At 43.0% G+C, this 25244-nt stretch overlaps 1 protein-coding gene across 1 annotated transcript in view; it reads right to left on the reverse strand.

Annotated features, from left to right (window-relative positions):
* Window positions 1-1968: 1968 nt before the first annotated feature.
* The window catches only part of MEIOC (meiosis specific with coiled-coil domain), a 36220-nt gene continuing 12944 nt past the window's right edge, over window positions 1969-25244 (reverse strand). Inside the window, exons 3-8 of the mRNA XM_090044739.1 lie at window positions 24032-24189; window positions 21645-21749; window positions 17285-19145; window positions 14732-14866; window positions 12006-12186; window positions 1969-3631 (exon numbers count right to left, since the gene is read on the reverse strand). Coding sequence (XP_089900865.1) covers window positions 3402-3631; window positions 12006-12186; window positions 14732-14866; window positions 17285-19145; window positions 21645-21749; window positions 24032-24189 — 2670 coding nt within the window. The 3' untranslated portion in view covers window positions 1969-3401. The remainder of the gene's footprint in view (window positions 3632-12005; window positions 12187-14731; window positions 14867-17284; window positions 19146-21644; window positions 21750-24031; window positions 24190-25244) is intronic.

Consider the following 25244-nt stretch of genomic DNA (forward strand, 5'->3'; position numbering starts at 1 on the left):
TATTACACACACTTTTTCCTCAAAATGTTTTCTTCAGGCTTTTTCCAAGTTCTAAAATATAAGCCTTAAAAAACAAAACAGAAAAATGTGCATCTGTTCAAAGGTGTGCAAAAGTGTAATTAAAATAATTGTTTTATATAAGACTACCTGTCACGCCTCTGAATTTGATAGCATCATGGGTGAGTTTTTGCAGCATGTTTGTGAATTCTCCACTCATCTCTGCATAGTCAGTGCAGTATCATGCAGTGCACATGTGCTTTACTGCAGTTGACTAATTAGCTCCATACAGATTGCATCACAGTCTACACATGCTCTGGTATTAGGGTGCAGTAAATTAACTAACTCCATCAGTGACAATACTATCCAAGTCAGAGTAATTGCATGTGCTAAAATGCACATGTAGGTGTTGACAGAGGCTGCCTGGGGCATGAGGGCGCTTATGCATGGGGGTTGCCTCCTGCCAACCCATGCACTCTAGCACGCTTGTGCCCCTGCCAGCCCCGACACTGCTGCCAAAAGCTAGCCCCCTGGACTCCTGCCAGCCCAGAACTACTCTGCCCCAGCTCAAAGTGCTGCAGTCCCAGGCACATGTGTAGACCCTACCCAGGAGCAGCTGACTCCAGTGCAAACTGTGCTGGAGTTTTTGTCCCCTTAATAGTACGTGTAAATGCACCCAGGGAGAATGAGGCTAGCTCTGCTCCTGAACTCTTGCATGTCTTTTAGTTGTGCATGACTAGACCTAAACTGCAGCAAGTTGGTTTATCCTGTGAAATTGCAGCATTTAAACTCCACACGTCTTGTTCTTTGCCAGGCATCAAGCCACTGCCACTCTTGGGAGGGAATCCAGTGATTCTTGCACTTTCCAGTAGGGCCTTGACATGGTTTAAGTAGGATTAGGTTCAGCAACTGCTCCACTGGTCATTGAGAGCAGTAATTGGTAATATCCAGTCAGCAGGCAAGTTTTGGCTTATTTTTTATAAAAGTGACAAACTCTTAGAATCAAAGCACTTCTAAGTAAAAATATCTTAGCCCAATAGAGATGTCCTAACTATGATGGAGATAGGTAATTAGCTGTGTTAGTGTGAAGCATGAGCAACTGGTGCCTCCCAAGTCAGGGGGTGCTCCTGCTTCCCCACAAAGTCCCAGGACCTGCACGTCAGGGAGTGGCAAAGGCAGCCAGCTCCATTGTGCAGGGCTTCCCCTGGTGGTACACAAGTGTGGGAGCTGCACGTGCACTGCAGAGAGCTCTGTGGAATAGAGTTGGACCAGCCTGGCTGGGCTTCTCACCCCCATGTGCAGTGCTGGCTAGTTGTGCGCTACCAGTGGCAGCACCTGCTGCTAGTGGGGCCTCTGCGCCATGGGTGGCGGGAGCGCAAAGGTCGGATGGGCAGGGAGGTGCCCCACTCCCCTTGCCCATCTGAGCTTTGGGCTCCTACCACCCCCCTTGGGTTTAGGTTCCATACTGCTACCAGCTCCAGCCTCATGCTCTACACTTCCACCCAGCTGCAGCTTCCTCCTGCCCCCCCACTCCTGCTGCTTAGAGTGAGTCGGCTGCTGAAGAAGCTGAGCAGGTCCCCCAGTGGCTGCAGCAGTGGCAGCAACAGCACTGCCCAGAAGCTGTGCACCCACTGGACCGGGCCATTCTGGGCATAAAAGTGGGAGTAAGGTGCAATAGAGTATGGTGGGGCGGGGGGGGGGGTTGTATATGTGGGCACCTTGCTCCCATCCCACCCTCATGGGTGGAAGAGCTGGGTGGGGAACAGTTAGTCGGTGGGTATCCGCAGGCTGGATGAAATTGCCAAGTGGGCCAAATCCAGCCTGCAAGCCATAGTTTGTCTGCCCCTGTTCTAAGAGATGTAATCAAGTTACAGTGCTATCATTCTTTAAATATTAATATTTAAGCTAATTCAATTGCAAATTAAGTGTTCATATTTAGAAAAGTTAGGCTGCTTAAATGCACATAAAAATGCAACACTGTTCCCAACAAAAGCTTTTTTATTTCTTACTAGACAGACTAAATTCAGTACAGTATTCTTTGTTGTAACATCCAACATATTTTATGTCAAACTTAAACACTCTTGTGCATTGACTATTGTGGTATGATGATGTATTGCTTTTCTGCCCCTATGCAATTCATTATGGCAATACTGCAAGTCATATCAATGATCAATATGGTTCCACTACAGTTTCTCCTGCATTTGCAATCAGTTTCTCTCTCACATCATCTAAAGACAATTTATGTGGTGTGATTACACTTTTTGCAGAACAGGATCTCTAAAACCAGGAAGAACAGGCTTTTAAAATATCAGCATACCTAGCCAAGGGTAGTTCAATAAATTTAATCCACACATTATAGTTCAACTTCATGCTAGAATTGTTAAAACCCCAAGATCTCCTCAGCCACATAATATCAACATTTCACATTAATGAATAAATTATTCAAAGATATTAAGAGATAAGAAATGCAGAAAAACCCAAGCATTCAATAGCTCTCAAAAAATACAGAAGAAAACTAATAAGTGTAACAAAATATATGCCAACTGATCTCAAACCAAACTAGCCAAAGAGTAACTTTAAAAAAAAAAGAAAAGAAAAATACTTTTCATAAACTCGTGATACCCTTTTTAAAAAGTACTAAATCAAGGGTATTAGAACAATACTCATTATTTCAGCTTCTGTGCAGCTTCTCAGGATTCATACCGTGTAATGTTTTGATTACACTTAAATACTTTAAAACAGGTAGTTTTTTTAGACAGTATGCATGAATGATTTGAACAAGTTTTACGCTCACTAAATCGCATGGTTTCATAACAGCAGTTTCGGAATATCACTAATTTAGGAGAATCTAGTGCATTTCATAAATTTAGATTCTAAAATTTCAAATTTATAAATATGCCTTTTAAATATGTAATTTGTACATTAATATTGGGTATCTTTTGCATTGTTTTCCTCCTGCCTCCAGGTATTAGTTTGATAAGGAAAACATTTTTACATCACAATCACACTTGTGTGTTATTAGACTGCAGCCACTGTTGGTCACAGCCCTAAGATTCATTATTTAAGAATGTACTCACTAACACAAACCTAAAATAAACTTATATTGAAGAAGTTCCCATTGGTGCTTACCTGCACTGCAGAATGAGCCAAGTAACATTTTGGCTGCTAAAAATAATCAAAGTACTTAAACTGGTAAGTTAACTCTGTCCAGTCAATGTTTTGCAACAGCTATTAACATTTTCTGATACCTCTGTGTGTTGTCTGGTAATTAGCAATTAGAGTCTTGAGAAGCTGAACTTGCTTCTTGAAAGTATCAACTTTAAATCTGGAGGAAAACTGGTTAGTTTAAGCTGTAAAGGTTCGTTTAAATATGAAATACAGGTTTTACCTACACTGATATTTCATTAGTGGGTGTTTGTTTCAGTCCTTTGGTTTATGAGGTTGCTGCTATTCATATTTTCACATGCTTTATCTTCAGACTGTACCATCTCCTGAAAAGCTTTCTCCACATCTAACTGTCCAGATGTAGTTGTAGTTTTTGGCAAGGTCATCTGAAGTGCACACCAAAGGGTGGTACGTGCTTTGCGTGTTGCTGCACTCATATCTTTAATTGCCAGAGCAAGCGCAAAGACATCTGTGGGAAGAAAAAGGTGTTACATGTATAAAAAAATCATTTGAGAAACTGTTTGCTTGGATTCAGATGATGTCCTGAAAAACACTCAAAGCTCTGCACTGCTTTCACTCATGATCAGGGGTAGATCTAGGGCTTAGTAAAAGGGGAAGGTGCAGCACACCACACCTCAGACTGTGGTGGGGGATGTGGCAGAGTACGGAGTCCATGGGCCAGCAGGAGACATGGGGTGGGGGGAGGGCAGGAAGCAAGTGCAGGAAGGAGGAGGGGACCTGCCCCCTGCTGCCACTATTCCTGGCTTACCTGGGTGTGTGGGGCTTCTCTTATTTTACTGGACCTGATGGACAAAGGGGTGGCTGCAGGGAGCAACGGTACAGGGTGCCAGCCTCAGCTGAGGACAGCAGCAGCAATGTGTGGGTTCCTCCTTCCTGCACCTCTTGTCCACTCACCCCTTTCCCCACACCAGGCACTCTCTTCCTGCCTCCTAGCATGGCCTAAACCAACAGGCCATTGGCTAATCTGTGGCAAGGATATGTTTTCCTCTTGAAGAAGTTCTGTTTTGCACAAAATTCAAAGGCCCAGAGAAAGTGTGAGCATGACTACCTAGCCTAGTGGCATCCACCTGGCAGGAGGATCCTGGATTCAAACTCCTGTTTCAAGGTCTGCATTTTACATTCAACTGTTACTGAACTCCCAGTTCCCTTTTCAAAAGAAAATGCATGGATGGCTACCTTCAGAGGTTGGCCACTTTTTTGGCCAGAATACCAAAAACACCCCAAACTCAACCCACGACTTGGTGCGCCACAGGCAAACAGCAAGGGAGCTATGAGGGGCCCGATCCTCATTGCAGGTGCACACATGACCTGGGAGGATAGCGGGGGAGAGACTACGGTTGTGCTCCCCTGGCCTCTTCCCAGCCATGCACCCCAAGGTGCACATGCAGTCGCTGCTGCCATGGAGCTGGTTCTGGGGCTCCAGACCCCGATGCAGCTGTTTATAACCTGCCCACCACCTGCTGCAGCTGCCCAGAACCCTGGCCAGCTACGGTAGACAGCCAGGAGGCTGCAAACAGCTGTACCAGGCTCCAGAGACCTGGCCAGCGTCCATGGCAGTGGCAGCTATATGTGCACCTCAGGATACACAGTAGGGAAGGAGCCTGGGGCAGTGCAACCCTGGCGCTCCTCCCAAGGCATGTGTGTAATCACCCCTGCTGCCATGGACTCTGGGCAGCTGCTACCTGCCATGGAACCTGGGCTGCTCGCAGCAGGGCTTAGCCTCCCCACTGCCTGCTGTGAGCAGCCAGGACTCCACAGCCAGTGGCAGCTGCCCAGAGCCTGGACTGGCTGTGCCATGGCAAGCAAAATGATCTCACATGCCATGCTTTTAGCATGTGCACCACAGGTTGCTGACACCTGTTCAAGGCTATGCCTCCCAGTAGCACTGAGAAAGTTGCCTAAGCCCCAGAGAGGGTCTGAATTTAAAATACACTTCTGTCCTCAGAATTTCCTTATTAGCTAGTTTAAACAGTTCCTCATTCAGCACATTCAGTTTCTGTGGATCTAATTCTAAAGGCACTTTACTCTTCTCATGCACTGTATAAAGAGTCTTCATGTCCAACTCCGAGTTGTCAATTCCATTATTGGGGCTTGATGTACAAGTCTCTCTTTAGCTCTGGGCCTTGGGCACAGAGCTATATCTATTAAAGCAGAATTTATGTACAATTTGACAAAGTGCTGCCTAAATGTTTATATACATGTGAACACCAATATACTTCAAAACACCCATGTGTATTCCAGAGCTTAGGGAAATATAAGCATTAAAGAATACACAAATCCTGTGCATTTTGTTTAATATCTGCACGATAAGCCTACGGCAGACTGAAATCAAGAGGCAGGGAGGCACATGAGGCATCCAACTATTTTGGCTCCTAAGCATATTTACAACGTACCTAGCCAATCAGCCACACCACATATGAACTTAATGTTTTTGGGAGTCTGATTAGTCCTTTAACATTCAACTGTAATATAATTAAAAAGTGTTCAAGCCTTGTGGTACACTTACAAGATTTAAGATGTATTTTCTGGTGTCTGGTTGGGTGTAGGAATTCTGAGGAAACCACAGACTTTTTTTATTAACACTAAATTTTGTTTTGCTATGTAGGGGAACCAGTTTTTGCTCCTCTGTCTAGATACAACTCTCTGCAGTTGGATTTTTAAAGGAAAATCTCTACAACAGTGCACATGTTCTTACATTTCCAACATGGACATCTCCTTGGAGCAATCTATGAAACTAGAATTATTTCTGCAAATTAAACAGTATGCTGGGAAGTAACAAACTTAATCTTCAGAATTATAACTAAAAAAAGACACCAAACATTTCAGAATTATTTGGTGTGTGCCTTCAAGAAAGGTACACAGAAATACAACTTGGATCACAGGTAATGAGATGGGTGTATTTCACACCAAGAGATAGTTTATAATCTGACCCACATCCATTTATTTTATATCTCAACATATTTGGCTTTTGTGAGAGAACACTTGTGGCCATTTCCCCCCGCCCTCCCCTGGGAATGGAGGGAAGGAGGGAAGGGGATCCATAATAAATGTAACCACAAAATGTGAAAAAAGACATGAAACAACATAGTAGCAAAACAAAGGGCTACATCCTTCCTCACTAGTTAAACCCTGACTGCTCAGGACTGGGATGGGTCTTTGCTGCCATTGTGAAAAACTTTCAGATCATACATGATATTAAACCACAGTGCAGGAATTTATATCCACTTAAGTAGAAATGAATTTAAATACCCATTTCTACATGAGGCTTTATGTCACTGAAACCCAGGAGCACACATGTGAAACCTGCAAGGCTATGCTTAACTGCTGCCTAGTCCAGAAAGGACATAGGGCGCTAAACATGCTTCCTTTCTATACTTCCTTTTCTCTGACCTCTGTGGAGCATGCTGGTTGCTATGAATACTGAACACACACACACACACACACACACACACACACACCACACACACTTCTGCATCTCTAGTAGAGCCAGAAACCTAGGATGCCCTTGGAGGCTGGACTCGATGATCTTCCAAGGTCCTTTCCAGCCCTACTGTCTAATGTCTATGAAATAACCCTTTTTAAAATCTGCTTACAGAAGCATAGACCTATATTCAGGGAAGACCGTGCACAGTATCACCACCCATAAACATCTAACTCCAAAAGAAAGTTTGAAGCTACAAATCCAAAGTGAAAGGATGTACTAGCTATCTCACTCGTATTTCTCAAAAACCCGAAAAGTTCTTGTCTGTGAAATCCTCTTTGCCAACAATGCAGCAATTGTTAGTTATTCAAAAGCAGGACTAGAAAGTCTCATGGATCATTTTTCTTGAAGACAGTAGTCATGGGTCAGCAAGCTGACTGCCCTCCTGAAGTCAGAATAAATGATGAAAGCCTAGAAGTGGTTGGAAAATTCACTTACTTGGGCTCTACCGTCTTGCAAAATTTTGGCTTGGAAACCTAAATTAACACATGCATCAGAAAGGCAAGCAAAACCATGGCTAAACTTCAAGAGAGTTTGGAAAAACAGAGCATTCACTCGATGGACAACAATGTCCATCTACGGCACTTAGCTGTCTACTGTATGGCAGCAAAATGTGGACTCCTTAAGCCAATGAAGAAAGAAAACAAGTTTCCATTTTTCGTGTCTCCGCCACATACCTGGCATAATGTAGTGTAACAAAAATCTCCAAGTTTGCTATTCTGGAACGGGCCAAATACCCGGTAGGTTTGTGCTCCTAAGACAGATTCTTCCAACGGTTAGGACATGTGAATCGTATAAGCAACGGCTGAATCCCCAAGGACACATTCCATGGCAGGGACGGGCAAGGTCTGGCCCATGGCCTGGATCTGACTGGCTGTGGGCTCCATTTCCTGACTGCATGGCTTGGGCCAGTCTCCACAGACACCTGTATGGCCTGGGCCGGTGTCCATGGAGACCCCAGCCACACCTGCGTGGGAAAGCTCAGATTGGGGTTGCCATGGAGACCAGCCACATTTGTCTGGGCAGGGGTGTGCAAGAAGGGAATTGAGGCTTTGCCCTGACTCCAGACCAGCCTGTCACCGCTGCAAGGAGCAGAGCAGAGCCACAATCCCCTGCCCATGTGCCTCTAGCTGGATCATGCAGGCTACAGATCATGGCTCTTCCCTAGCTCTGAAGCAAGCTGCCCCCATCACAAGTTCCCAGCAGCTCTGGAGTAGCTCCCTGTACTGCTCTGCTGCACACACTGCCAGCACATCTGCAGCTAGTCTCCATGGCAACCCTAACCTGAGCTTTCCCATGCAGGTGCCTCTGGGGTTCTCTATAGAGAATGGCCCAAGCCATACAGGCAGGGACTGCTAAGAAATGGGGTCTGGCTGCTGACCAGATCAGCCATTTTACCCACCCCTGCTCTATGGTGAGCTGATCACTGGCAAATGTCAACTTGGACAGCCCGCACTATTTTGTTGATGTCTGCAAGAAAAACAATTTGCAAGCTGCACATCAGTGACCAATGCTGGGAATTAATTGCTTCAGACTGCTGTGAATGGAAAACTGCCAGGAAGCAGGGCCTACGTCATTTCAAGATGGAGAGGGTCAACAATGAGACAGAGAAGATGCATCAGAGGCAGGCAAGATAAGGCACTACTCAGCATGTAAGTGCAAGCTCAACCAAGTTTGTACATGCAACTTGCCGGAGGGTCTGCTTGTCATGCACTGGACTCCTCAGCCACTCAAGAAGCTGTGGTGGTACTCAGTAAACCAAAGGTGCAATCTCTATGGTCTCACAAGACCAATGGCTGCCAATGATGACTAATATGGGCAGTTCCCTGCTTGGTTTGCTGATTTCCAAAGATTCCATTTGTAGAAGTATGTCTCACAGCTGTTAATTCCACTAAGCCAGTGAATCCTAACCAGGGTACCAAGACACTTTGGGATGTCTCCAGATCTTCTGAAAGTCATCTTGAGGTGTGAGGAGATAAGCAGATAAATGCAGGCTCCCCAACCCCTACTGCCCAGGCCCTCTGCAAGGAGGTAAATATTTTAATATATAAATTAGTTTTTGAAATTGGGTTCCACTCAATTCACATAAGTTTCACAGTTTCATAGTTAGTAGGGTCAGAAGGGACCTCAGCAGATCATCAAGTCCGACCCCCTGCCATGGCAGGAAAGAGTACTGGGGTCAAACGACCCCAGCAAGGTGATTGTCTAGCCTTGTCTTAAAGACCCCCAGGGTAGGAGCCAGCACCACTTTGCTTGGAAGCTGGTTCCAGATCTTAGCCGCCCTGACTGTGAAGTAGCGCCTCCTGATGTCTAATCTAATTTACCCTCTGCCAGCCTGTGACCATTATTTCTAGTCACTCCTGGTAGTGCTCAGGGGAACAGGGACTCCCCCAGTGCCTGCTGATCCCCTCTGACTAGTTTGTAACACGCCACTACATCCCCTATCAGCCTTCTCTTGTGGAGGCTGAACAGGTTCAGGTCCCATAGTCTCTCTTCATAGGGCCTGCCCTGCTGCCCCCTGATCATGCGAGTGGCCCTCCCCTGGATCCCTCTCCATGTCGTCCACATCACTCTTGAAGTGCGGCACCCAAAACCGGATGCAGTACTCCAGCTGCAGCCTGACCAGTGCCACATAGAGGGGGAGGATCACCTCCCTGGACCTGCTTGAGATGCATCTATGGATGCATGACAAGGTGCAGTTGGCCTTCCTGAGTGAATCCCCACACTGCCTGCCCATATTCATCTTGGCATCAATGATGACTCCAAGATCCTTTTCTGCCTCTGCACTTATGAGAAGGGAGTTCCCCAGCCTGTAGGTACGGTGCTGGTTCTTCCTCCCCAGGTGCATCACCTTGCACTTGTCAGTGTTGAATCCCATCCTGTTCTCATCCGTCCACCCTTGTAACCCGTCTAGGTCCGATTGTAGCCTATTCCTTCCTTCTAACGTGCCCACATCCCCCCACATCTTGGTGTCATCAGCAAATTTGAACAGGGTGCTGCTATTTACCCCCTCGTCCAAGTCACTGATGAAAATGTTGAACCGTATGGGCCCAAGGACCAAGCCCTGCGGAACCCCACTGCCCACATTCCTCCAGGCTGAAAATGACCCATCCACTACCACTCTCTGGGTGCGGCCCTCCAGCCCGATGGTGACCCATTTGACTGCGTAGGTGTTGACACCACAGTCCCCCAGTTTCTTAATGAGAACGGAGTGAGAGACAGTGTCAAAGGCCTTCCAAAAGTCCAGAAAAACTATGTCCACTGCTACCCCTGCATCTAAGGATTTGGTGACATGGTTGTAGAAGGCCACCAGGTTGGTCTGACAGGACCTGCTGCTAATGAACCCGTGTTGGTTGCCCCTAAGCATAATCTCCCCTTCTGGCCCCTCGTGGACACGTGCCAGAACAATTCTCTCAAAAAGCTTCCCCAGGATTGAGGTAAGACTAACTGGCCTATAGTTTCCCAGATCCTCCTTCCTCCCTTTTTTGAAGATGGGAACCACATTGGCCCTCTTCCAGCCCTCTGGCACCACACCAGAGCACCACGAGTGCTTGTAAAGCTGTGCCAGGGGTCCCACAATGACCTCAGCTAATTCCCTCATCACTCTGGCGTGGATATCATCCGGACCAGCTGATTTAAATACATCCAGTCCCTCCAGAAGTTCCCTGACTAGATCCTCCCTGACCCTTGGCCTAGGTGCGCCTCCCCTGGGGCCCGAGGGGGGGCCCAGTGGGGGGCTGATCTGGTTCCTGCTCAGGAAAATGGAGGCAAAGAAGTCGTTAAACATGTTAGTTTTGTCGTCTGGTGTGATGACCAAATTTCCTAGTGTGTCTTGCAGGGGCCCCATGTTACCCAGTACCTTCTTTTTCCCCCTGTGTATTTAAAAAAAGGACTTCTTGTTGTCCTTGATTCGGGAAGCTAGTCCCAGTTCCCTCTCTGCCTTGGCCTTCCTGACTGCCCCCCTGCATCCCTGAGCAACTGCAATATAATCCTTCCTGGTGACAGCCCCTCCCTTCCATTGGGTGTAGACCTCCCTTTTAGCTAGGAGATATTCCCGGATGCTTCTGGTGAGCAATGGGGGCTTTTGTGCCTGCCTGCTCCCTTTGATCCGTGTTGGGATTACCTCCCTTTGGGCTTGGAGGATCGTCTCCTACTCTTCTTGGACACCTGACTCGCCCTTCCCTCCGGGACCTCAGTGCTTCCCTGAATATTCTCCTTAGCTCATTGAAGTCCACCCTCCTGAAATCTAGGGCTGCTGCCTTGCTGCAGGCCTTTGCCACCTTGCACTGGATGGTGAATTCCAGCAGGCGATGATCACTGTTGCCCAGGTAGTCGAGCACCCTCAGCCCCCTCACCAGGTTGTCACCCATGGCCAGCACCAGGTCCAACAAGGTGTCTCCCCTGGTGGGGCTGTGCACCTCCTGGGTTAGATGGAAGTCCTGCATTTGGTCTAGGAACCTACGTGAGCGGTCAGACCTGGCTGACTGCTCTTCCCAGCAGATGTCTGGAAAGTTCAGGTCCCCCATGACCACGTCCTCTGACTTAACTACTACGTGAGCTGATTTAACAATTCCTGGTCTAGCTCTTCCCCTTGGTTGGGTGGTCTGTAGTAGACCCCCACCATTAAGTCTCTTTCCTCTTGACTGCCTTGTATTCTAACCCAGAGCACATCCATGAGCCGTCCTCTGACTTTGTGCTACCTGGTGAGGATGTGTATTCCTCCTTAATGTAGAGCGCCACACACCCGCACCTTTCCTCCCTGTCCTGTCCCTCCTGTACAGCCTATAAGTTCGAGAGGGTGCCTCGAGTTGAAAAAGGCTGAGGACCATTACACCACACAGCAACATGCCCTAATCCCTTTTTGTGGATTTGGGCCTAAGATATAGAATGTATTGATTATGGCTATGTCCTCCTGACCTGGTTTGGTATTTCCCACTCTCTTGATTTAATGGCCAGTGAACATGGCAGTAGTTCTTAAATCATAGTTATTCAGGAAAAGAAAGGGAATAAGGAGACAGAGGCACAGAGTGAAAAGAAATAATTACATCTTTATTCCTCAACTACACTAGTAATAACTCATTTTCAACTACTTCTCTAGTTTACTGATGAAGTGAACAGTTGAACAGATTAAATCTGTTTGCTTAATATTCAAAAGGCTTACTGTATATTCCCAACCAAAAAGATATCAACTTAAACCATGGAAATATTCAACCAGTTTTTTGCCCTTCCCCAGGCTAAGCCCAAAGCTTGAAACAAATCAAAAAGTCTACTCACAAAAAAAACCAAATCAAATAAAAACAAATGTTAAGAATTATTCTACCATGGAAAAGTATATGTATACCTCTGTCATCTTGGCATTTGGGAGCTCCTTGCCTTTGCCGATTTGAAGCATTTACAATTTCATCCTTTCTACGTGACTGCACTATATGAATTATCTCCAGATGTTTATCAAGAGCAGTAGAAATGTTAGCATGAAGGGGAGAACTGCGAAGACGTTCCATTTTTCCCAGTAAAGTCACAACCTAATGAACATTTTATATCTGTTACAATAGCTCATATATTTTACTTATCTAAAATGTAGGTGAAAATTGAACTGACCAGATTAGTACTAAACAAGCAACACCTTGCTATAACATATCCTCCAAAAAAGTTAAGTTTTGGAAACAGGCGAAATCCTTGTCAGTAATGTTGGTTTCTCATTTGGCAAAGATAAACAATGCTTAGTTCTGTGATCATTACAACACCCCAGTATCCAAGTGTTTAGTTTAAGATTCACAAAATTAATCTAGTGATTATGGGTGCCTCAGTGTTTGAGTATATAACTTGAAGCTTCTCTAAAAACTAGCTGAATTCAGAAAATGCTGATCATCTGCTCTATGAAAAGTCAGGCACCTTTGGAAAGAACAAAAGGTAGCAAAGTCAAGAATCTGAAATCACCAGTCACCTTTGAACATTTGGATCTTTGCCTTCCTTTCAGATTTTTAGCAGACACAGTATTATGATATCCCCAACCCACAGGTTGGCAACTTTTTAGAACAGCAGGCTTCCACCTGTACCCTAGCCACTGCTGCAGTCCCCTCCCCACAGCACCCAAGCTGCCTTCTGCCACTTCCACCACATGCCACTTGATACCTAGTCTCAAATGGTAGTGGGGAGGGCCAAATTTGATGGCGGCAGTGGGCAGCACATGCCACAGGAGGCAAAGAGGCTGGCAGGAATTATACAGGCAGGGATCAGTGGCATGGTATGGGGCACAAAGGAGGACACAAGGCCAAGCTGCATGCTGCTGATTCCCTATGCTACACAAGCCAGATCCAAGCACCTCCCAGGCAGGATGTGGCCCAAAGGCTGCTGACCCTGCCGTAAAGTAAATGCCAGCATCTCCTTCCAGCAAACTTGTAACCCTAGGTTCTAAGAACCATGTTAGAAGAGAGTAGACTTAAACATACACACGTGCGCACACCATAACTGAAATGCTTTGCTATACATTTAGATTTTTAGAGCTATTCCCTTGAATAGCTCTACTTTTTCCACTAATAATGGTGGAAAGGGATGCGCCCAATTCCTTTGCAGGGGTCCCAAAGCATTTTCTCTCACAGCCCCTCCTTGATGGATGGGCAGAACAGCAAGTACCAAATAGAAGAAAAACATTCAAAAGAAGGTTTACCATTCTTGTAATAAGATACGTAAGACTTAACGTAAAATATTCTGTGTGATACTGCCTACCATGGGGACCAGATCAGTACAGGAAAAAGAATTTAAGTTTTATTATCAAAGTTAAATACTTCAATATTGAAGTACCTGGGCTTTTCTATAACTGAAGATGGTGAATCAAAAGTGACCTGAATTGAAGGGATTCATGGAAGCGACAAAGTATTACACTTGTAAGGATGGGAAGGGAGTCAAAAACAAAGGCCCCATTCTATTCTATCTATTAGATACCCAGACACGATTCTATTCCATGCTGCTCAAATTTCAGAGAAACAGTTAACTGCAAGAGGTGGATCAGTCCTCCTCCTCATTGCTGCTTTTTGTGACTTAACAGCATATTCCAAACATAGGTGTATTAACATTTTTTTCAGGGACCTGAACAGGATGGAACACAATTGCACCTGGGCACCTAAACCTATTTACAGGTCTTTTCCCATTCATAACTTTTTACAATAAGGCCAAATCTGCAATACATAAGTTTTAAGCACTCTGCCTCCTAATGGCATTCAAAGTTCTGAATAAGGCACCTAGGTAAAAGAGTACCTAATTTACAGATCCTGATGGGATGTGGGTGCAAATTAGTTGCTCAGCTGCTCAGAACTTTCAAGGACTACTGTGCAACTTATATTACCCATAACTGCCATTTAGGTTCTTAAGAACTCTGCTGATGAAAAATTAAGTGCTTAGGAAATGTAAAAGCCTCCAAAGTTAGGTGGCAGCCAGGTGGAAGTTGTATCTGAATTTTGGAATTACGTGCCTAAGTGGCAATTAAATGCTTAGGTCCTTTTGTTGATCTAGCCTTAAGGCATTAAAGGACATCTGAACAATTTAATTAAGTAGCTTAAAAAGTTTAAATTAATTGTAAAGAACTTGAGTGAAGCCTAATAGTTGTGATATAAAGTGTCTGTTTCACAGGCCAGCCAAAATAGTTCTAAAGAACTGGAAAATACAAGTATAGCAGATTCTTAAAGATCATATTTTCTGTAAATGTTATAGCTCGTGTTTGTTTTAGAAAAGAACAGCAGGGGCCAACTTTTTGGCAGGTTTGCAACAAATTAGCCATGTACCCCTCCCCAAGTGCCACTACAGTCTCTTTCCCTTGTCTGTTCTGCCACTCTTTCTGCTCTGCACTCCCCAATCTATCCACTGCTGTGCTGCTTGTCCCCCTCCCCAATCTGCCATGTGCCACACAGACTGTCTGTTGCCATTTGTGGCACACGTACTGCAGATAGCCATCTCTGCTTTAGACTATCCTTTCTAACTTTACTTAATTGTATACAGTATACATTTCTTCCATTAATAACAAAGTTCTATGAATATACTTTTTTTTTTTTTTTAAGTGATTTTAAAACTCACTCTGGCTTGTTCACGTAGCTGATCCACAATTAAGCGATCAACTCTTGAAGGGTTTGATGTAAGCCTTGGAATTGGTGTGTTGTTAGTACTAGAAACCTTTTTTCCTGGGTAGTTCTTGGCAAGAGCAGATTCAGTCTGACAAAGAAATGCAAAAACAGAATGTGACCGGTTTTTTTGGTCAAGTTAAATGAAGTGCATTTTCTAATTTTTCCTGCAAGAAGCAAGAACAAATCAGATTATTAACACATTCAAACAAACAAACAAACAAACAAACTCCAAGAAGCTGCTCTTCCTAATAATTCTGAATATATACATGCTAAAACAATTAGAAGTTATAGAAATCATTTGGGTAGCAAAACGTTAATCTGGATAGTATTCAGTCTACCAGTCTCAAAAAAAGTTACTACCAGATCACTAGCTCTCTAAGGGGCTACGGAGACAACATGGGCATTAATGTAGAGAGCCTGAAAAGTTTATCATGGACAGCTTTTTTTTGGTGCAGTGCATTTTTGTTCACACAAACGGCATGTTCAAGCGAGTTAAGCCTCATGTGTCATTCCTCACAAATTTCAGTAGGGGGAGTCAAATACCAGTTTACCCCCTTATATGATAATCTTCTGCATTCTTAAACTGAAATGACTCTGTTCACTCAAAGTAACTGTTATTTAAAATAAGGACTTACGCTACAGCTTTTATCCTGAAACATGAACATAGAGCACTAATGATGCCACAACACTGCACCACACCACAGTATTAAGCAACCATTTTTAATAATTACATTTTCTGATTTCTTGAATAAGGCTAATTCATGTATGTTTTAATGGTCATTAATTTGCAGCCAAAAACCAAGAACAGATTAAATACTGTAAAGTTAAGATCAAAATACATTACATGTAAGTTGTCTTTAATGCCAAATCAAGTATTGTAACACCAGAAAACTTAAGTCAAAAGAAATCTGTTAAGATCTGAACATGCAGAGTTAAAACATTTAAGTGTTTTCCTTGTAGGCACACCACAAAACAACCACTAAATTATAAATATAGCGTTTTATTTATGTTCAGAATTAAGAGAATGAAAATAATCAAAACCTAATGTTAAATACTTAGCAGCTGAAACCATCTGTGTACATGATTCACACCTTAACATGATCATGACTTCAGTTTAAAATTTACCTCTTTAATTTCCTGAGTAAAATTATCCTGGCATTGTATTTTACCTTATAATGAATTATATGCACCTCAACCTTAATTCAATTTTAATACAGTATTTGTCTAAAGTTCTTTTGCACATGAATAATAATGATAAAAATTAAGAATACTATCAAATGATCATTTAATTATTTTTTAAACTGTTAAAAGAATATTTGAAAATATGAAATATGATCTTTCATCATCAAATTCACAGCATACAGGAACTTTTTTCTATCTATCTATCTGAAGTATCCTAAAATAACCACAGTACACTGGCCATGTAAAATGAGATTACAGCTGCTTTGTTTAACTGGAATACCACAAAAACACCTTAAGCGCAAACCTTACTGTTCCCCTCCTTCATGATCTTTAAATTCCCTTTTATTTTCTATGCACATACACTCATTTCTCTCTCTCCTGAATTTTCTAAAGGAAATAGATATAAATATCCCTTTTTCTACCATCCTCCTTGTTCAGCACATCTGTTGCAAAAGTAATTCATGATAACTTTTGCCAGTATATTTCAAACCGATAGTTTTTTTAAACAGAGAAGGGCAAATTCTTCTTCAGAAAATTTTGAGAACTACACTTTCAGAATGGCCAGTCCCATTGTTCCCAAATAGGGTATAGCCAACTATGTTGTCAGGAGCCAAAAGCTGTCATATTTGGTGGGGGATAGTCAGTGGCCAAGCCATTGTCCCATTGAGAAGTACTAGAAATGGCAGCCATTTTGAATAAAGTAGTTCTTCAGTTTTCTGTAGAAGAGGCTAAAGAACAAACTTTTTATTAATAGGCGAGTAAGTTTATGAAAAATAACAGATATATTATTGATCCTAAAAAGTTCTTCAGATATTAGATATATAGCATATGATTCCACTGAATTTTAATTACAAGGGAATTTTAAAGAATCTACTACTAGGATCATTATTAAATTTAAAAAGGACTACACCTATGCATTAAAGGATCATTTTAAAACTCATTCTAATTCCTAAATTAGATAATAGATTTACTTGCAATTTCTCCAGAAATTCATTTTATACTCACAGAATAAGCTACAATTTTGGTGAGTTGAACTCTGTTGCAAATGCAGCCTAAACTGCACCCAGAACCAGTGCATGATATCTCTGGAATCAAAGGTTATCCTTTCACCTCCCATTCTCATTCTATATCATGAAAGTATTCTTTTCCCTAAATCCCCATAAAGTAATTTACTCTCAAACCTTAAAAAAATAAAAATTAAAACAACCAAAAAAACCCAAAAACCTGTCAAGATTTAGACTTGCTGCCTTAGGGGAATAAACTGTCATTTCTAAACTAGACTCATGACAAAGTATACTGGAGATTTTGCATAAATATTTGTTACCTTTTTTCTTTCTTTTTCCAAAGCTCTCCATTGTTCATAACATTCTTCCAACCTAATATGAAGTTCACTGGCAGGTCCACTACGAGTTTTAATTGGTCTTTGAAATCCAAATGTTGGTACAAAACCAGAGAAAGAACCATCACCATACATCATATCATTAAAATAAGGATATAGATGACTTAAATCATCATAAGAAAATAAATCATAGGAATCTATCAGAGGAACAACAGAATGACTAAATGGATGAGCGGATCTCAAGGGAAACCCATTCGAACCAAGTTGCTGAAAGTTAGAATTCTGTCTTAAATCACCCATCATAAAATTGTTTGAAAAGCATGAAGCTGGTGCACGATTCACACGGTTACTAACAGCATTACTATCTCCACTTCCTTGTCTATGACTATTAAAGTGACCCTGAGATTCCAACAGATCTTGGTAGGTGTTCTGTGACAATCCATCCAAGTGTTTCTGTCCTTCCTCGGAATCATAATGTCCAACCTGCAACTTAGTTTGGAAATTGTGTTTGTTCACATTTTCAATGATCCCATACTGTTGAGGTGAGTAGTTCTCACAAAATCCATTTGACTGCTTTATTTTCTTGTCAGTAACTGATTCAAAGAGACTCTCTTCTCCAACCTTAGTTAGTCCTTCCATATAATTAGCAGACTGAATTCGTTCTGTAGCACTGTAACCAAAATCAAAACTAGAAAACACTGATGAATTATCCTGGCAGTATTTCTGAAACAAATTATTATTTAAATTTAAAGATGATAATTGAGGAAAATCATTAGAATGACTGGAACCTTTTGCAGCAGCAGGTAAATGATTCAACTTCAAAGGACCTGTATTCTGGTATGATACAGAAGTATTGGGTTTAGTTTGAATACTCATCCAAGTTGGCCTTACATTGGTGCCTACTGATGTAGTTGCTGAGTGTGATAATAAGCTAAGTGTTTTAAAATAATCAGAACTTTGAGGATCAGATTTGGAAAACTGTTGCTTTTCTGTGGCGTTTACAAACTCACTACTTCCTGGACAAGCTATATGCGATTTTAAACCATACTCTGATTTTAACCCAAAATCAGTCATAAACGTAGGCTCATTTCCAAATTGCTGTTCTGACAAGAGCCCCGCAGTCTTTGAAAATGTGAAGTTCTGCTGATCTGGAATAGTATCTTCCATTTTTTTCTGAATTGCTGGCTTCACTTGAAATGGCTTAGTGTAGGTATCTGTGTCCATACCTGGTGGTTCAGATATTCCATTGGCTAATTTCTTACCATCCTGGACATTAAAGTTTGTATTCTTATTATGTTTTGCTTTAGGATTAGAATATTCGGGGTACCTACAGTAGTCTGTGTTTTCACTGTATCTATTAAATTGTGAAAGAAACATTTCTGCCCGCTTCTGTTGCAACTGTGCCTCAGGTCCTTTGGAACATACCTTCTCTCTTCCATAAGAATATGGATCTGCTCCTGATTCTTTTATTGCTTCTGAAAATCCAGTTTGTAGTGTATAAGAACTTTTGTTATATGGATAGTTTTGGAATAATGGTGTCTTAGCATTCTCATTAGTCTGCATGTTGTAACAGCTGACATGATCATTCCTAGAAGGGTACAACCACTGCTCTTCAAGGTCTAAGCTAGGAAATCCATGATAAAGTTCATCTGTTTTCTGTTGTGATGCAAGATTACTACTATGCAAGTATTGTTTCTCAGCAGCGGATGTGGATTCACCACTATAAAAAACATGTTGAGACATGGCTGCAACTACAGGCCTTTTACTTTCTGACAACAAATCATGGTGGTCTGCAAGTCTTGTGGTGTTCACAGGCCATACTGATTTTAAACTGGAGGTGCAGGTCCTAGAAAAAGGAAACATGCATATATTTACAAATCTGTCTTTGGTTTTCCTCCCACAGGAAGCAGAAAAAGAACTTGGATGATCACTCTTCTTCCCTTTAACCCACCAGTTTCCTTACATGATAGACATCCCAATATACTATCATTTCCACCATTCTCCTTTCTACTTTTGTTTGCAATTCCCTTTAACTAGTTTTCATTGACTTTTGACTTGCAAAAAAACCCTCCATATCCCTTCCACAGACCACAATGCCTTTAAAGTATTGTCTCCTACTTATGCAGCAATTTGTATATATAAATTATCTGGATTTTCTCTCTCACTGGTTCACAACCTGCTTAATTCACAATGAGTTGCCAAATAAAACATAAGTCACTCAGCCCCTTGCTTCAACTTTCACTTCAAAGGGCACCACCTCTTAGATCAGATGAACTTCATCAACTGAGTCACATAGTTAACTGCAGAACCAACACTATTTAAAATAAAAGCCACTTAAAATAGTTGGAACATCTCAGTGGTCCTGCACACCTATTTGCTTTGGCTTTGTATATCCCTAGATAATTCACAAAATCTCATCTCTGCAGGGGGCTTAGGAATCTCCCTCAGCACTGCTATCTGGAAATGTTGCAGTAGAACCCTGATGCTTTGCAATCTGAACTGCTCAGAAGAGAAATATTTTCAACAGGCTATGATTTCCATGACCATTGTATTTCTCTTAATTTGGAAAAACACCATTGGGCTCAATCTTGTGCTCCATCACAGAAGTCCTATGTAACTTAAGGCAAGTCACTTAGGCCCAGATCAGCAGAAGTATATTGGCGATTAACTTCCATGGAAATCAACAAGCACTAGATACCCAAATACTTTTCTAAACCTAATCCTCCTGTACCAGTTTCCTCTCTGTGAAGTAGGCATAACACCTATAGTGTAGAATATTAGGATAAAATAGCTAAAGATTATGCAGTACTCGGAGACCATGGTAACGAGGACCATATAAGAGTCATAAAAGCCTCTTCTAAGTTTAGAAAGAGTACAAAAATTTTGTGCATGTAGCCCAAAGTATTTGTTTTAAGGAATGGAAAAAATGACAGATGCATCACAAAATATTAAATGAACTACTGAAAGAAAAGCAAAATAAAAAAACCCCTGTTGTTTGTTTATGGGTTTCAATTAACTGGGGGAAGGCATGGGGTGAGGGGAAAAACAAAAAACAAACAAGTAAACAAAAAACAGAACAAAACAAATCAAACCTACTATTTAAATCAGGGTGTCAAACCCAGTTTGTGCTGGGATCCAGATCATGTGGCTTCTCATTGATTGGATCTGGCCTGGGGCAAAGGCAACTAACTGCAGCATGGCTAGATGGGCTGGCAGTGGGAACAGAGGGACTGGTTGTGGCAGCAGCAGTAAGATAAGCAGGACTGTATCAGCTGAACCCTCGTTCATTCCTCTGCCTCTAAGGGCCTCAAATTCTGCGGGTGGTCCCACCCCTTACTGGCCACGCCCCCAACTTCCAGTAGCTGACCAGACCAGATGCCGCAGTTCTGCAAGCCAGATACAGCTTGTGGACCCTATGTTTAACACCATTGATCTAAATCAATCCTGCTGCAGAAAATTAACCAGAGAATGTGGCTATAATATGTTTACTCATTTCTAGAGTACTAGCTAATACAGTACTATTTACAGTACTTGTCAGAATATAAGTTAAAATCCAGTGCAATTATTCTCAACCAGAGTCTTGCAGCACCTTGAGCTCCTCTGACTGTTTTTTTAATTTTTACATAGGTGCCATAAAATATGAGCACTATTAAGTGTGGAAACATCTATATGTGATTTGCAAGATAAGGCCAGAGATTTCAAACAGGAATCCATACAATGTCAAAAACGTTCTGATCTGTTGTGGTCTTTCCAAATCATCTGAAACAGAATTGCTGTATTACTTTTCTGTAGTCAAGAAACAAGCAAAAACAAAGAGCTGGCTTCTTCCAAGGGTTGCCTCAAGTCCGATGTTGAGAACCACTAGTCAACAATGCAGGCCAGATCCAGCCCACTGTGTCTTCTCATCCAGCCCACAGGGCTCCCCACAGTCTGTGAGAAGCTCCACAGGCTATGGCCCTGCATGCTAGATCTGCTGCACAGGGTGGTGTGGGCCCCAATCCCTGCATATGGGTCCAGGTGGAGGTGGCACAGGGTCTTGATTCTTATATACAGGACCAGGCAGAAGCAGTGTGATCTGGATCCAGGCATGCTGGTCTGATTCTGGGGGGGCAGGGTCTGATCTAGCCTGCAGACCAGACCTATGCCAATCATTTGGCCCACCAGGACAAAGATGAGTACCACTGGTCTAGTCAGAACTTTTCACATCACTATCTACTTAGTAAAACTGGAAATGGGTTTAAGAGCTAAAGACTTTTGCCATCAGTATATGCTGAAATGGTTAAATAAACAAAGAAACTTAGAAGGAAAATAAATGCTTCTGCAGGAATATATACAGTATACTAACCCCTCAGCAAAATATGGCTGTGATTTATCTTGCTCTTCCAAGATGTTAGATACAAGTCCATATAAATCTGTTTCACTACCATATTCATTTCTTTCAGTCTGAATCCTGAAATAAAAAAGAAAATCTAATCAATATACAATTTATTTTAAAATGCCAGGGTAAAATCTTAAGTATAACTCAAACAGTACTCCTCACTTTCTAGTCTTTATAATTTATTCTGAAGTTGGTTTTAAATCAATTGAACCCTTATTTTTGCTATGCACACCAGAGTCTGACAGCATAGTACCTGCTCTACTGAAATTTGTTGAGCTCCTTCAAATTCATGCTGACTTCTTGTTTGAAGTTATCTAGCACCTGTCAAGCATCTTTACATTTAAAAGGAAAATAACTGATCCTCTCAACATCTATCTTGCCTTGCACTTGTAAAAGTATTTTCCCAGTTTCTCCCTGTGAGGGCGTGGGGCCTAGGAGTGGCCGTGAACTCCCTAGCGCCCCCTACCGCCACGTTAGGGTGGACTCAGCATCCTCAGAATCTCGCCCGCCACGACTTTGATCTTAAACGGTTAAATGGGAGGCTGCTTCTGTTCCCCTAGTTAACGGTTCTGATGTTCCTGCCCCTACTCCGAATGGGGTGCCTCTATGCGCCCCACCTTAAGGGCTATGCGCCTCCAAACCTCCCCTTCAGCACGCCCCAAGCCTCGCAGCTGTCCCGTGGGACGTTGTACGGTCCCTCGCCCCTCTGGTGCCCTCTCTCTCGGGCACCCTGGGCTCCTCGCCTGCCTGGCGCCCCTTTGGGCCAGGCTCCTATCTCACCGGCGTCCGACTATCGCTGGCGCCCCCTGGGTCCGGCTCGCTACCAGCGCCCGACTACCGGTGCCCTTGGGCCTGGCTCGCTACTGCCGCCCTAATACCGGTGCCCTTGGGCCTGGCTCGCTACTGCCGCCCTAGCCAGCGTTCCTCGCCTGCTCGCTCTCTCTCCTTCTCGGCCCCACTCTGGGGCCTTGCCCTCTCTGGGGCCGACACCGCGCACTCCTTCTCGGCCCCGCTCTGGGGCCTTGCCCTCTCTGGGGCCGACACCGCGCGCCTCGCGCTCTTGGGGCTCAGGTGGCCGCAGCCGTGCCTGGCCCCCTTGACCCTTCTCTGGGTCTTCTGCCTTCTAGGCAACCACCACGCCTCTCTCTGGCCCACACTGGGCCTCTCCAGCGCAACTGTAGCGCCCTGCTGGCACTGTGCCTCTACTGGGCACTGGGGACCCCCAAGTTGCTGGGGAGCTCCCCTGAGGCCTCCTCACTCCCCTACAGCCTCACCCGGTCCTCCGGTTTTAATTGTAACATAAACTCAAGCCCGATGGCTGCAACCCAAACAATAGAGCCTCCTGCTCATAACAAACTCCAAGCCCGTCTGGGGCTTGTAACCCCACCTCACTTTAGAGTATCGTGGTTCCCCGCATTATCGCAGCCAGCCAGCACAACAAGGCAGCAACCGCTGACTCCAACCGCTCAGCTCAGCCGCAGAACTCCCGCTCCTGTGGCAGCCAGAAGGGAACTGCTAGTCAGGCTCCAACCTGGGCTGTTTATAAAGGCCTGGCCCTGCCCCCTTCTGGCCACCTGACCCCCCTGGTTGCCCTGGCAACCGGCACCTGAGCTGCCTGGCTGATTGGCAGCTCAGTTCCTTTTGCTTCCAAGGCACAGGACACCTTGGTGCTCCTGTGACACTCCCTCACAAGCCTTAAATGTTCCAACTATAAGATGTATTTGGCTAATCTATTAAATAACAGGTATAAATGGATATGCATAAAATCCTATAGATGACACAATATGTATCCTTCAGTTAGTAACTATGCAGCTACAGCTTGAGCTTGATTTCTTTTAGCATTTCAGTGGCACAATGCTGGATTTAAAAAAAAAAGCTTCTTATAATATTTATATTCCATTAAGAAAATGTAGTCAACAATGAAAAAAATTACCTACAGAGCTAGTACAATAACCAATTTTCTAAACAACTGTAGGGAAGTCACAAGCAAAATTTAAAGCAGTCTAATCAGAGGAAGCAACTATATATTTTGGAATAGGAAAAAATATAAGTACATTCTTCAAAAGTGTACAAATAGTTTCTAAAGAATTTAAAAAGTACACCCCCAAAACAGCAAGGAGACGCACTATTTTCCTCAAAACTAAGATGGTCTTCAAACACATTTCCACCCCTAAATATGCAGCTAATAGGATTTTCAAAAGTGCCCATTTTCATCTTTATGTGCCTAAATACTTTTTCAAATTTGGCTTTTTGCCATTTAGGTGCTTTTGGAAACTTTGTCTCAAGTACAAATGAGAAAATATTCCTTTTAACATGCGATATCTCATTCTGTCAAAGTAACCTGTTTAGTGTACCTGTTCTTTACACTAATCTGAGAAACAGAAGATTGTTTATCATCTCCATACGTAGACCATGGTGCATATAAGAGAGAAGGATCCACAGAAGCTGGATATTCTGATGCTGTAGAAAGTGAAGAACTGTAGGCTGGAGGCAGATCTACACTGTCTTCATTCTGCATTTTAAATGCAATAAAAACAATTCGTCAGTGCCCCTAAAAAAAGACATCAAATTGCCATGTCTAGGCTGCCTGTTGGCCAGTGCAAGTAGCAAGCACAGTTTACTGATACCAAAAACAACAACAGGACATTTTCCTATAGAATTAAGATATTAAGTGTTCCTACTGGTCACTGTCTGGCCCACCCGTGCATAGGAGTATAAAATTAACTCTTTGTTAGCCCAGCATCTAGGCACCACTACAACTTACATGATTAAAACTGAGAATTTTACAAACAAGATTAATTTCTATGAATTACAGGAAATGGAAGCCTTGCTATTGTTTAGGCAAGGTTTTTTGAGATGTGATCTCTTTTATTAGACCAACTGAGTAGCTGGAAAAAAGTTCTTAGCAAGCTTTTGGGCACAAACACCCTTCGCTCCTTGAAGGCTCAGAACAGCAGAGACTCCCTATGCCGGAAGAAGGGTGATTGTGCCCGAAAGCTTGAAAAGAACTTTTTTCAAACTTCTCAGTTGGTCTAATAAAAGATATCACGTCTACTCAAAGAAGCCTTGTCTGCCTACGTCCCTAGATCAATACAGCTACAACCAAAAACCCAGTTGCTATTGTTTAGACAGTTTCAGTTTTCATTTCTCCTATGATAGAAGGATGTTTCAATATTCCAGATGTTACAAGAGACAAGTCTTCCAAAGAAACAAATTGATTTTCCCCAAAATTTTAATACATGAAAATATGAACAAGTTTTGTAAAATATTTTTTAAAAAGAGGCAAGAATTTCTTTCAATAAATATCTTTTACTGAATTTCTTTCAATATTTTATTGTACCAACTACATAAGAGAGTTAGACAAGCTTTCAAATGCATGACATTTTTCATCAGGTCTGACCAGAAGAGCCAGGCAGAAGAGCCTTATGAAAAATGTCTTTATTTGAAAGCCTGTCTAACTCTCCTACACAGGTAGTTCAATAAGATATCATCATCATAAAAAATCCTTGTTGACTCTCGCAGAATTTCAGGACCATCAAGGCTACATCACTCTTGCACTATTTTTGA

The sequence above is a fragment of the Crocodylus siamensis genome, chromosome 4 (assembly GCF_052110815.1).
Source record: "Crocodylus siamensis isolate JL-2025a chromosome 4, ASM5211081v1, whole genome shotgun sequence".
NCBI classification, from domain to species: domain Eukaryota; kingdom Metazoa; phylum Chordata; order Crocodylia; family Crocodylidae; genus Crocodylus; species Crocodylus siamensis.